The sequence below is a fragment of the Cynocephalus volans genome, chromosome 17 (genome assembly GCF_027409185.1).
Source record: "Cynocephalus volans isolate mCynVol1 chromosome 17, mCynVol1.pri, whole genome shotgun sequence".
Classification (NCBI taxonomy): domain Eukaryota; kingdom Metazoa; phylum Chordata; class Mammalia; order Dermoptera; family Cynocephalidae; genus Cynocephalus; species Cynocephalus volans.
Genome location: NC_084476.1, coordinates 16,226,403 through 16,239,544, shown reverse-complemented (window position 1 = coordinate 16,239,544; position 13,142 = coordinate 16,226,403). Strand labels below are relative to the sequence as shown.

Below are 13,142 nucleotides of genomic sequence, written 5' to 3'. Positions count from 1 at the left end.
TAGTAATTGGGAAGATGATAAAGAGGAAGAAAATTAATGTGCATTGATTACAAACTATGCATCAGGCACATATATGTGAACACATTCAATCTTCACAACTGTATGTTATGGTTTTATTGATTCCATTTAGTAGTTATAGAAACTGAAGCTCATATGTAGACTGGCCCAAGGACGTGATAGAGTACGGATTTGAACCTTGATCTTGCTGACTCAAAGCTCATGCCTCTTCCAGTATATCATGCTACCATCATTCCTAGTTTGCATTTTAAATGGCAACGAACAATACATGGAATCACTATATCCATGCTGGAGCATAAGACTTGAATTCTTCCCTTTGTAGATAAGGCATATTCTTAAGTAACATTGGCAAGACCTAGAAGTCTATTGCTTGGTAATACTGAGGTCCCTGACTAGTCTGGGGACTGAACGAAGGCTCTGATCAAACCCTTGTCACCATGCCATGGAAGGAATATGAGTCCAGGTGTCAGACAACCTTGAACAAAATTCTAAACCTACCCCTACTTGTGAACTTGAAAGGTCATTCAACCTTTCCAATCTGATCCATTGTCTGCTGAGCTCAAAGAACTGTCCTGAGGATATTTGTAAATGTGTTTCATAAATTTTGAAGTGCTATGTGAGTTCGTTCACTCATTCACTAAATGTCAATTGTGTCAGGTAAGGAATCATTATAAGTATTCTTTACATAAGTAAAGAAAATATTGCAAATAGGGAACTAGATGCAAGTAAGATATTATTTAACTTACCAAGTAATTGTACTGTGTAATTTTGTCAACATATGGACTTTTAGGGGTAATAGTGATGCTCAGATGTTCTCCCACAAGCAAACTCTTGTAACTTTCTGTCCAGCTAAGGGAAAGGAAACTTTGGCTGGGTGATGAGTAGGCCACTGCTTGGTAGTCATTGCTGGCTTGATACTCCTCTGGAAGGTCTGTGTCATCAGTCCTAACCTAAAAAAGAATTCCAAAAATGTAAAACACTGATGCTTAACTTTGCATCAATGATGATGATGGTGGTGATGGTGAAAGCTGCTGGGGTCCTCCAAATTTCTTATTCTCCTACTGGGGAAGTCGTGGACCAGGGATAAATCCCACTTGATCATGGTGAATGATCCTTTTAATGTGCTATTGAATTTGGTTTGCTCGTATTTTGTTCAAAATTTTTGCATTCATGTTCATCGAGGATATTGGCCTGTAATTTTCTTTTCTTGTAGTGTTCTTGTCTGGCTTTGGTCCAGAATAATACTGGCCTCATAAAATGAGTTTAAAACTATTATTTTTAATTCTTTGCCAGGCAACTGAGATAACTCTATTTCTTTGGGGTCAGTTACTATGATATTATTATGTTCTTTTGGTGGTATTATATTTCCTTGGTTTTTTATGTTTCTTGTTGTCTTGCATTGACATCTGTGCATTTCATGAAGCTGTCACCTCTTCCAGACTTTATGGACTGATTTCAGTGTGGAAAGATCTTCCCCTACAATGGGGTGCAAGGGCACCAGTTGGGTGGGCTGGTTCTGGCTCCAGTGAGGGCAGAGTGGAATAACCTCGGTTTAGCTCTGTCAGCTAAGGTCATCATTAGCATAGATTGCAAGGGTCCTCAGCAGCCAAGGCTGTAGATGTCTACAGCTGCAGAGGGGGGTTGTTAGGGGTGGTGAAGACTGCTGGCATCCTCCAAATTTCTTATTCTCCTATTGGGGAAGTCACGAACTAGGGAATCCCTCTTGGCACCACTTTCAGCTTGTGGACATCTTGTGGTGGCAGTTGCACTGGTATCTGTTGCATGTTGCCCTTGGAGAGGTCACAGAGCTGGGGACTGAAGCATGGGCATGTGTGGAGGGATCAAGACTCTAGGGTCGAGGGCAGCTGTGGCATTGGTACTGACAAAGATTCTTTGCTTGGCCAAACTTTAGTCAGGCTTCTGAATCTTCTGCCAGGCCCATCTGTGCACTTCCTTACAAAACCCAGTTTCAGCAAAGAACCCTGCTAAGTTAGTTTAGCCAGAACCCCCCATCCTTGATATCTGATCACACTTGATATCTGGTCATTTTCTTCATCCTGGCCTGTCTTCAGCAAGAATCCTCTTGGTGGGTTTAGCCACAATCCCCTTTACCCTTGATGTTTCTTCTTAGTAATTTTCCATCCACTGACTCGTGCCCTGCTCCATGGCTATAAATTCCCACTTTCCCATGCTGTATTTGGAGTTGAGCCCAATCTCTCTCCCCCACTGCAAGACCCTGTTTCATGGTCCCTATACCTACCATGATGGCCCCGAATAAGGTCTTCCTTACCCTGCTTCAACAAGTATTATTGAATACTTTTTTTAACAGTGTCCAGGGTACAGATGCCCCTCCTGCTGCTTTGGTAATGGTATAAGAGACAAGGTACTTGTGGAGGACCTATGCAGGTGTGTGCAGAGCTACAATGGCTCACAGGTGTGGGGAAGTGACTAGCCAGTAGCAGTGATGACTCTAATGTCTGAGGCTGGGTGCGTGCAGTGCAGCCATGAATCAGTAAGCATGTGAGAACATACAGCAGCTCTGAGGTCAGAGAATAAGATACCTCTCTGTGACTGTGGCTGAAATGCCAGAGGTGCAGATGCTCACTTAAAGGCTGTGGAGCCAGGATCTGTAGAGCAGGTGCATGCAGGGCAACCTAGGGCCCCATCTGGGCCAGCCTGAAGCTTCAGTAGCTATGTACTTGAGGTTTGGGTGCATGAGGTGTGGCCACAGAGCCAGGTTCTGAAATGCTGGCAATCATGGAGGGGCCACAGAGCTGCGGTCTGGAGTCTGGGCATGGGTGGAGCATTTGTGGCTCCTGGGTGAGGAGAGCACATGGGGTTGGGAGATGGAGGCTGTGGTCTTAGAGCTGCACAACAGCTGCTTTTTAGGGGTGAGCTGGAGGGGCAGCCTAGTTTCCCTTCCCAGGCATCCATGTCAGGGATGGCTGTTGGTTTCTTCAATATCAAAGATGCTGGTGTCCTCTACAGAGCAGACCACTAGAGATCGCAGTGGCACCTGCTGTCTGACTGATACTGACAGCCCTCCCTTTGTTTGTTCATAGCTGTCTCCAGACTTCTCAGGTATGCTGATCTCCCTAGTGATCTTTTCTGTGCAGTTATTCTCTGTGTTTTTTAGCTGCACCATGCTGCTGCAGGTTCTCAAATGGTCCCTAGGCCCTCCTGGGGCTATTTTTGTTTGTGGATAGCTGTCTATATTTGTTTTTTCTTATGTAGGGGTTGGTGAAGGCTGGTAACTCCTATTCCAACATCTTGCTGATGTCACTCTGGCAGTAATTCTTAAAGGTTGATGGAGATGTTGTTATGAATTGAAATGATAGTGAATAATTTTTCCAACTCTCAGGAGAGAGACAGGGAGAAGAATTTAGAAGTATAAATGAGATCTGTTTTGAGGGCAAAGTGCAGGGTCATAGGGAACTCTAATAAATATATGTGCCATGCTGCACTAGCTCTTGAACAAGAAGCTGGAACCATCTATGTTTTATTTGAAGCTGAAGAATCAGATATTATTTGCAGTGAAGATAATTTGAAAACAAACAAGAACAAATAAAAATGAGTCATGCTATCAGAGAAAAGAAGAGACTATGACATTTCACTCTTGTTTAGGTTTGGAAAGATAGTATCATGCATTCACCCAACCAATATTTTCTGGTCCCTAACATGTGTCCAGGAACTATGAGAGTGACTGGGGATACAAAGGTAAACACGATAGACACAGCTCTTCCCCTGTGAAACTTGAACTCTGTGAGACAGACATGGGGTGGGGAACGCCTTCCTCATTAGGGCAGTTGGAAAAAGCCACTCTTGGAGGATGTAATTTAAAATCAAAGCTCCAAATAAGCAGGAGTTAGGGAATCAAAGACTAGGGGGGGAGTTTCCCAGGTAGGGTTACAAAGTCTTTGTGGCAGTAGAGAGCTGGGGGTTAGGAAGCTGCAAACTGTCCAGTGTGCTGGAGTTTGGGGTGCAACAAGAAGAGTGGTAAGCAATGAGTTTGGAGAGGGGAGCAGGGACAAGGTCAACTGAGATCACATTTGTGTTTTGGAAAGATCACTCCACCGCCCTTGCCACAATGAGGGGAATGACTGGGTGGGGAGAATGAAAACTGGGTGGCTGTGGGGCCATCCACTGAAATAGGGCAGCTGGGGGGAGTCTAGGTTTGAGGCTGGCAGGCAGTCCCTAGTTTGGGACAAAGTAATGTTTATGCTTCTTTGAAACATCCAAGAAAAAGATATGGAGAAGGCAGTGTCCATAAGACTCTCAAGTGTCTGGGATGAGTCTTCAGCAGAAGCTGTGAGAGCAGATGGAAGCACACAGGAAATATATCAAATGAAAATGTGTCATGTGAGGAGAGGAGGGTCTGAATAGAACCCCGAGGATCACCCCCATTTAGAGGGCAAGCCAGGGATTACTGGTCCAAAATGGAACTATAAAGAGAGCAAAGAAAAATTAAAAGCAAGGAGACGTGGAGTGATAGAGGCCACAACAGACTGTTGAAAGAAAAAGACGTGGTCAGCTGAGCCAGTGTCTTAGAGAAGGCAAGAAAGATAAAGACTGAAAAAGTGGGAGGGGACCGGGGAGTGTGGACAGTTCTGCAGTGGAGTTCACGTATTAAGTGGGGACGGAGGATGACAGCTGGAATTAATGGGCAGGGGAGACTGGGTCTGTATTCCACCGCCAATTCTTGTTCTAAATTTTCCAGACTTGCATAGTATTGTGTTTAGCATAAGAAGAAAAAATTATTTCCTAAGTACAAAATGAACAGACTCATACCCTTTATGGAACATTCAGTCCACTGAATTGTATTTCCTATAAACCTAAGGATACTAGAGATGGAGGGAAGGCGAGGAGGCCGCTTAGGGAGGGAAAGGTTGGGCAAAGGGCATAAAGAAAAATCACAATTTGTAATAATAATATACTCATAATAAATAATAATTAAAAAATAAACATATTGTATTTCCTGTGCCCATAGATGAAGTGATTCAGAGCAGCTCACTAGACGTTGGCATAAAATCGTCCCTATCTGTCCTGTACGCTAGCTACCACACAGACTGAGGTGATATTAGAAAATACGACAAATGCGAATTCTGCTCACGTGAAACTCCAGTGCTGTCACGCCAGTGGGAACGTTAAGCACGAATGAAGCTACTCCATCACGATCATTTGTTGTACTTTTCCTTAGATCCAGATCTGTCTTCTCCTGAGTTTTGGCAACTGTTTTTGCTTTCAAGGTCACTGCAATTCCTCCTACAATGTGGGCAAAGACATCCTTCACCTGCACCTGTTGGGCCAAATCCATTTCAATAGTTAACATTCTTTTACAACAAGAAAATCATAAAATAATCCCCTCCTTTGCTCTCAAGCACAGACTTGGTGGAATGTAGTTCAGGGGTCAATTGCGGTCATCTTAAGGCTCTGTTTTTATCATTCCAGGCACCTATGATGTGAATTACATTTAATTCAATTCAGTGTAGGAGGGGTCTTCAAAAAGTTCTTGGAAAGATTTGTATCATTCAATAATTCCATTTTTCCATGAACTTTTTGAAGTACCCTCATATGGTTACTGAATGTTTAATGAGAGCAGGGCACTGTGCTATATACTTGTACACAAGCCATGGGTTGAGTGAAATTATTACCAGGCCTGGATCTGGGCTCTTGTTTTCCATCCATCAAAGCCTTGCTGGTTGCTTTTTCCTATTTCTCACCCCACCCCACCCCCGCCCCCAGTCTCTTTTCTATTTAAATGTCTACACTAGAGGTCACATGGGAGCAAGACCTCTCTGAGATCCTTTTCCTCTGTCCTTTCACAGACTAAGTAACCTACCAGTAAATAGAAAGATGCAGCCGTATTAGATGTTCTAATTATCTAACCTTGATAAAATATGGAATGCCAGGCTTCAAGAAAAGAGGAGTAGCAATCAAATTCAGTGTGTAGGGAGAGAGGACGTATTTGACATCAGTTGCTTTGTTTTCTTTGAAGAATCCACCTACTGGAATAACATGCACTGCTTTGAGAAATTAGCAAGTACAGGGTAGTACAGTGATCTCTGTGGGTACCCATTCTGTTCCTACATATTTATTTATTGGGATCAGGAGAAGATATTCATTCATTCTTTGGTCATTTTACATGCAATTATTAACCTAAATCTGGATGATTGCTGTGGCTACTCTGGAAGAGCCCTGCTACTCTGAACCATTAAAGAGCAATTTACAGGAATGGTAAAATGGCCATTCGTCTATTTCAACTATAGTGTCCTATAGTGTCCAGACCATTTGTCAGATCATTAATGCTATTACTTTTTTTCAAATAATCAGAGCAGAGTCTCATGCCCTCAAGGAGTTGACAATCCTGTTAGAAGAGACACTCACATGTGAAAACAACTGGTTCTCATTTCCAAGGCAACATTCAAACAAATACCAGATATAGTGGTAAAAGATATGTATTAAATATTTAATAATATGTAAGCAAACATACAAATGGCTCAGGGATGCTTTCATAATGTGAATAATTCTACAATCTCATGTATTTGTTTCAAGTAAAATTTTTTGGTACCAGTATTACCTATAATTTTTAATAACCTAAAAGGCTATTCATGTATGTGGGAACAGGGGTCATTGCTGCAGAAAGATGTCTTTCATGAGCATTTCCCCTTCATGAGCTGGTAGACGGTGTTTTGATGGACCATATCTGGCAACTGCACTTGTCTGACATTGCACCAATAAGTTGTGGATTTTTATCCAAACTTGGGAATAAGAAAGAATTGTGAAAAGGGAATTTATAGACTAGTTTAATACCTTACCTGTACTTTCTTGTACTGTCACAAAAACATGAAGGTACTTGTTATTTAAATCTTCTAGACTTTTATATGACAGGTTTTTTATTGCCTTTGAAGTATTAAAATTGATTTGTGCAACTCCATCAATCAGCTGTTTTTTAAAAGGGGGACAAAAAAGTAGATGCTACATTAGAAAAGAGGGAGAGAATAATAAATTCTGCTTTCATCAGCCTGGAAAATTTTCTCTGGCAATGACATTGTGGTTAAAGCTAACAGTAATACAAAGCATAAGCTTGATTCAATGAAGTATACTTACAACTAATTAATATTTACGTCACTTCTTTTGAGCCTTGGGCCATAACGCAGGATCATAGAGAAAGACCCTGGGTGAAAACCTCTAACTTGAAATGGTCTCATCCTGTTCAGAATCTGAGTCCATAATTTGGGTGCCATTATCTACCTGATGAAACCTTATCTAAAGTGCAGGATATCATGACCATAAAGAGAGAAAACTGCCTCTGGAACTAGAGTTTGTCAACTTAAGCTTCCAAATTGAAGACAAATGTCACTGTAACTTATTTGCTTCCATCAATGGAACTTCCTGAAGCCCGAAGTATTATTATTTTGGTGTTTTAAGTTCTATTACTATTTGGGGTTGAAAGCCCAGTTTTAATCTCTATACTCTAGTGAATTGCTTTCAATTCCCCATTTGTATAGATGTAGCTTAATCTCTTCTTACCTGTGTCTTTTGTGTTGCTTCCTGAATCATTTCTTTCCTCCTATCATCTAAATCTTCTCTTATTCCAAAACAGACAGAAACTTCAGCCTCAGTTATATTCTTATATGAATATCTGTCAAAAGAGAATATAATTAACCCCTTTTTTGATAAAGCAATTATAGCAATGAGATGCAGATAAAACTTAACCATATGAAATTTGTTTTTTACCCTTGAAACAGTGCTCACATCCAGTTTTGCATTTCACCCTTATACTGTGCAGTGGCAGAGCTAAGGCAGGTATTTTTTTCCCATTGACAACTAAGAAAATTGAGTCCCAGAGGAATGGTGAAAACTTGCTCAGTTTCACACAGTTTCTATATTTATAGTGCATTAGTGGACAGCTGAGCTTAGGACCCAGGCCTCTTTGTAAGGGGATACACTTCTGCCATGACTATTACATGGTGGAGCAACAGTGGGGACCTACTCCCCGCTAAAAGGAGCAATGTCACGTCCATCCCACATATACTGCAGACAAGATATTTTCAGTTTAATCCTATATTTACCTTTGAGTCAAAGAAAACCATGAACTTTCCCTATTTAAATATAAAACAGGCAAGCCAGTGTCCCCATTGCAAGACAATTTTCCATAGTTCATCTTTCATAGGATTTCTGGGCCAGTCCAATCCATTCTATAACTGCTTCTGGTTATTAAGCTGTATGATCAATTAATACTAACTAGGTCACAAATAAGAAAGAAATGCACATTTTCACATCATATTTTGAATATGGGCAGTGTAGCCACCTGAATAGTCACCATGATATTCACACAGAGTATTAATCACTGTATTTTTTCCATTGAGCCTCAAAATTTTTCTCAACATAGGGCTGCAGGCGAGCACTACCAATCAGTCATATTTGACTCTTGAAATGAAATCTGTTTGCCATTCGGGGGCTAGATGAATCTGAAAATAAAAGCTCTTACCTAGCTTTTATAGCAATCTTGAAATCCTCAAAGTTTTTATGGCTAATGAAGTAATTTTCTGGTTCCACTAAGACAGAGAAACGTGGTTTTGCCAAATATAAATCTAAGCAAAAAAAGAAAAAAAGATACAGCTGAAACTGTAACTGTATTTTAAGCAAGAAACTTTTTGAGACAGTGGGGGTAGTTTAACATCAGCAATATCAGTAGCCTTCCCCTCATGGTGATGACCGTCAATACCCCTGTGAATCCTCATGACTTCCAATCAGGCATTCATCTCATCTTTGTGCTCCCGAAGCTCTGTCCTGTATCAAGCCATTTATGTTACTGTGCGAATGTGAGCTCTATAAGGACAAAGTCCTGACCCTGTTTCTCGGTGTAAAGCTTCCCCCCAGTGCATCTAGTAAGTGTTTGATAAATATTTATTAAATTAGAAATTTCCTGCTTCTTTAGCATCTCTTGTGTTTAGCAATTCTCTTCTACTCAATGTTCCAACTATGAGCATAAGTCTCAGGTTCTCATCTAGGAAAGATATCTAGTTATTGGCTGTAGAAAATAACTTTCTAACAAACATGAGAGTTAGAACAAAGGGAGGTTTTAGACTTTCCACCTCTTTAAAACTGTAATTCACCAACAATACTTTTTTGACTGCTTATAGGGTTATGACTTTTCCTTATGTCTTTTCAAGAACTGATGCTAGTCTTCCCAATACTATTTATTATGCACTGCTTTGCAGGCTGCTTAACACAATGGGAGAAGTCCACACTTCAGAGAGAAGGGACACTTGGCTCCAGGGTAACCAGGGCAGGTAGTCAGGGTCTGGCTGTAGAAGGGCAGAGCAAGTGTCTCGCTGTTCTGGCTACTTCTCTCTGTGTCAGAGAAAATTGCCTTCCAGGGTACAGGCAGAAAGACAGAGCGAGGACTTGACAACTGTGAACAGTGTCCAAGAGAGTTAATAATCAACTCCAAGGTCGAGTTTCATTGCTTCAGAAGGTACTTTGTTGCTGTGGCTTTCACATATTAAATGTTTCAAATTATTACATGTGCTCTTTCTTCTCTACTAATTACAAATAACTCTCTGCCTCCTCAACAACCTGGTGGGCAAAAAAAAAAAGGGATTTAAATAGCTTAATAACAAGTTTTCATAAGAGCATATGAATGAATAGTCTAGTAAGTTCCTATGAGAAATGAATGGAAGGAGCTTTTTATGAGTTAATTATTTCTACAATTAATACAAATATTTCCAAAATAAGTATACTATCTTTTTTTCCCCCAAACATTGTAATTTTACAAACACACCATCGATTTTGAGGGCTGATGGGAAGGAGCACTGGGCCTGGGTTCAAAGGTGGTTTTCAGTCCAGACAGAGTGGTTAGAAGAACCTGGACAGGGGGATCAGACTAGACGATCCCTAACAGTGTCAGAGAACCACAGATTTTTTTGCAAGAACATTATCTAATCTTACCCTCTTATTGGGTTTGATCCCCTGCAGAACTATGACAAGGAAACAAGGTCCAGAGAATTCAATGACTGGATCGAGGTGAACTAGATGGAGAGCCCCAGGTCCTCAGCCCTCTGACTCCCCCAGTCTACTGCTGTCCACCACACCTCGCTGCCTCTTCTTTATTCTTTACTGAGTTTTTATTCTACAAAATCATTGAGAATAATTTTCAAAACCACACATTGGAAATCTCAGTAATTTATGAGAAATTACCATCACTTTTAATCTCAAAATTTGCAGTTCCTGTTGTTGTGAAGTCCTCTTTGTATTTAGCTTTAATTGTCCACAAACCGTATCTGTGAAAGCAACACATTTAAAATGTTAGGTATCATCAAACAATATATCTTTAATTCACCCAATGATTGTAGCTAATATTCAAAGGAGCACTTGGCATGGGCCAAGCACTTTCTATATATGCTTACTCATTCGATCCTCACAAAAATACTATGGAATATGTTATATTATTTTCTCTATTTTATTATCAGAAAACTGAGTCCCAGAGAGGTAAAGTAACTTGCCTAGGAATGCACAGCTAGTAGGTGATAGAGCTGGGACTCGAATTTGGTCATTCTGGCTCCAAAGCCCTTGACTACAAATTCATGCTTAGATGACCCTGACAGCAGCTTCAGATTTCTGTGCAGTCTAATTGGTCTACTACATTTGGAAGATGTTTTAAAATGAAAATATGCATTTAAAAAAATTACTATAAACATACTGAAATTTATTTTCATGTTACTGACCCTTTCTCTACTATATCATGGTATAAACCAGTATTTAACTAGAAAGTATTTTAAATATAAAGCATTATTCAGTTGATGAACCAATCTTGATGTTTAATCATATTAATAGATACAATATATTATATAGTTTGCCAGAAAATCAGGACTATGTTTCAAGGATCATTTGATCAGGTTAAACTTATCTAAATGATACAAATACGTAGTTTTGGAAATTTTACAACTCAAGGCTAGTGTGAAATTATTTTTAGAGGAGCAGTACAGTAGAAGCAAAGAGCAAGGATGAATCTTGCCTGCATAGAGACTTGGATTCTCTGTTCAGTTTTATCATTTAATAGTTGTGTGACCTTGAACAGGCCTAAAAATTTTTCTGAGCCTTAGTTTACTTATCTTGAAAATGGGAATGATAAAGGACCTAGCAGAGTGCTTGGCATATAGTAGGGGATCCATAAATGTCAGTTTCCTTACCTTTTTGAAGTGCTACGTTTTCAATGCATTATACAATATAAAAATGATTACCAGAGACTGGGGGGACAGGTGCTGGGGAAAGGACTATAGAGAGAGGTTGGCTAATGGCAGTAGGGTGGCTGTGTTAACAGTTAAGCTTTGTATATTGCATAACAGCTAGAGGAGAGGCTTTTGAATGTTTCCACCACAAAGCAATGACAAATGCATGAGGTGATGGTTACATTACCTATCCTAACCTGATTATTATACAACATATATATATGTATCAGAACATTAGATTGTAACCATAATTATGTATAATTATGTGTCAATTAACACTTTTAAAAAAGGATTGACCAATACTAAGCAAACAAACAAAAGTTCCAAGTTATATTTCAAAACGTCTTTCAAGTGCTAGGAATATGAACTAAAATGTCAGAGGAAATTCCGAAACCTCTAAGGAATACTAAACAAATGCTAGTGGACATCTTCTATTTGTACTTTTTTCCCCCCTCTCTTTTCTATTGTGCTCTCAGCATTTTGGGGGCAGAATCTGTATTCCCATAGCACCTACTACTTGGACTTTGCTGTGGAAGGTGCTCATTAAATTGAATACAGCAGACTAGCATGGTGCTTACAGTTGGCAATATTACATCAGGTCCCCTGCCTCGATGCAGAAGAGCCCAAGCAGGTGTCACCTTCCCTTAGGTGAGGACACACACTAGGCTTGATAAGACTAGCCCAAATCAAACTTTCTTTACATCAGCACCTTTCAATTATTTGTAAATGGCTCCATTAAACTATTTTATAACCTCAGGGACTCCACTGCTTTTAAGAGAAACAACTTTACCAACAAACTTAAAATACTTAGGATTAGATGGGATCTTGAAGTCAGGAAAAGTGATAATTCCAGTGTAATTTTTTCCCCCTACCACAGCAACATCTGAGCCTTCTGGATCCTTTGAGAGAAAAGAAAAACAAAAATGCAAGTTTCACATTTTTTAACAACCTATAAATACAGAAGCCACACAGAAACATACCATGTGATTAATAGTTCTTATAGAAATAGTCACTAATATATTCTAAGAAACTTTTTTGAAACTAAGCATGCAATGCTGGATTAGTTCTGAGGCAATGACTGACGTTGTCAGGCTTGTTAATAAAGCCACTTTCTAAGGCACAAAGGCATGTTTTCAACAGGCATAAATAGTAGAGTAAATACTTAAGATAACATTAAATACGTATAAACTCCCAGCAACTCTCTCCCTCATCTCCCTTGTTCCTGAACAGGACTTCTAGTATAATCTTCCTTCAAACACTGTTTTCATAATGTCATTGTCATGGCCAAAAGGCTCCCTTGGCTCCCTGTTGTCTTTGATATGAAACCTGAACACAGCAATCACCTCTGAGTTGTTCGATGTCTTCTCTCCATGGGGAACTCTTACAAGGGAATGGTTGGACCTGTGAGGCCAGACATTCACCTTTATGACAGGTTCACTTGACTGTCTTTCTCGCAACACCCCAAACACAAAATACACTGAAGCTGCCACCATCTGTCCTTAAAATGTTTCCCGCCCAGTCTGCTGGGGCTAAGCCACAGTCACAGTCATCTCCATGTCTTGCTTCTTCCTGGCTCCAGACGTCTACTCCTGCATACCACGTAAGGCATCCAGCTTCTCTCTGTCAAACCCTTTCTGTGGTTTCCTTTAAGACTCAGCTAAGGACTCACCCCTGTCTTTCAGTAATTTTCTCCATAGAGGGGACACATCGTCTCCAGTTTTGTCTCCCCTTCAAGCTGGTCTGCTGTTGGTCCTACATCATCCCTTATGTGGTTTGCTGTGTTACGTGTGCTTGTCCAGTCTTCCAAACTCAGTGCTCATGGAGGGACACATCCCATAATCCCCCAAATAAATGGAGAAAGGCTAAGTGCTGAGACTCTGGAGACAGACA

At 40.3% G+C, this 13,142-nt stretch overlaps 1 protein-coding gene across 1 annotated transcript in view; it reads right to left on the bottom strand.

The window, feature by feature from the left end:
* Positions 1 to 13,142, bottom strand: part of LOC134365551 (complement C5-like) — a 35,405-nt gene that overhangs the window by 16,176 nt on the left and 6,087 nt on the right. Inside the window, exons 5-12 of the mRNA XM_063081667.1 lie at positions 12,060 to 12,151; positions 10,228 to 10,304; positions 8,510 to 8,612; positions 7,549 to 7,660; positions 6,834 to 6,960; positions 5,905 to 6,020; positions 5,129 to 5,314; positions 765 to 968 (exon numbers count right to left, since the gene is read on the bottom strand). Of these exons, the coding sequence (XP_062937737.1) occupies positions 765 to 968; positions 5,129 to 5,314; positions 5,905 to 6,020; positions 6,834 to 6,960; positions 7,549 to 7,660; positions 8,510 to 8,612; positions 10,228 to 10,304; positions 12,060 to 12,151 (1,017 nt within the window). The remainder of the gene's footprint in view (positions 1 to 764; positions 969 to 5,128; positions 5,315 to 5,904; positions 6,021 to 6,833; positions 6,961 to 7,548; positions 7,661 to 8,509; positions 8,613 to 10,227; positions 10,305 to 12,059; positions 12,152 to 13,142) is intronic.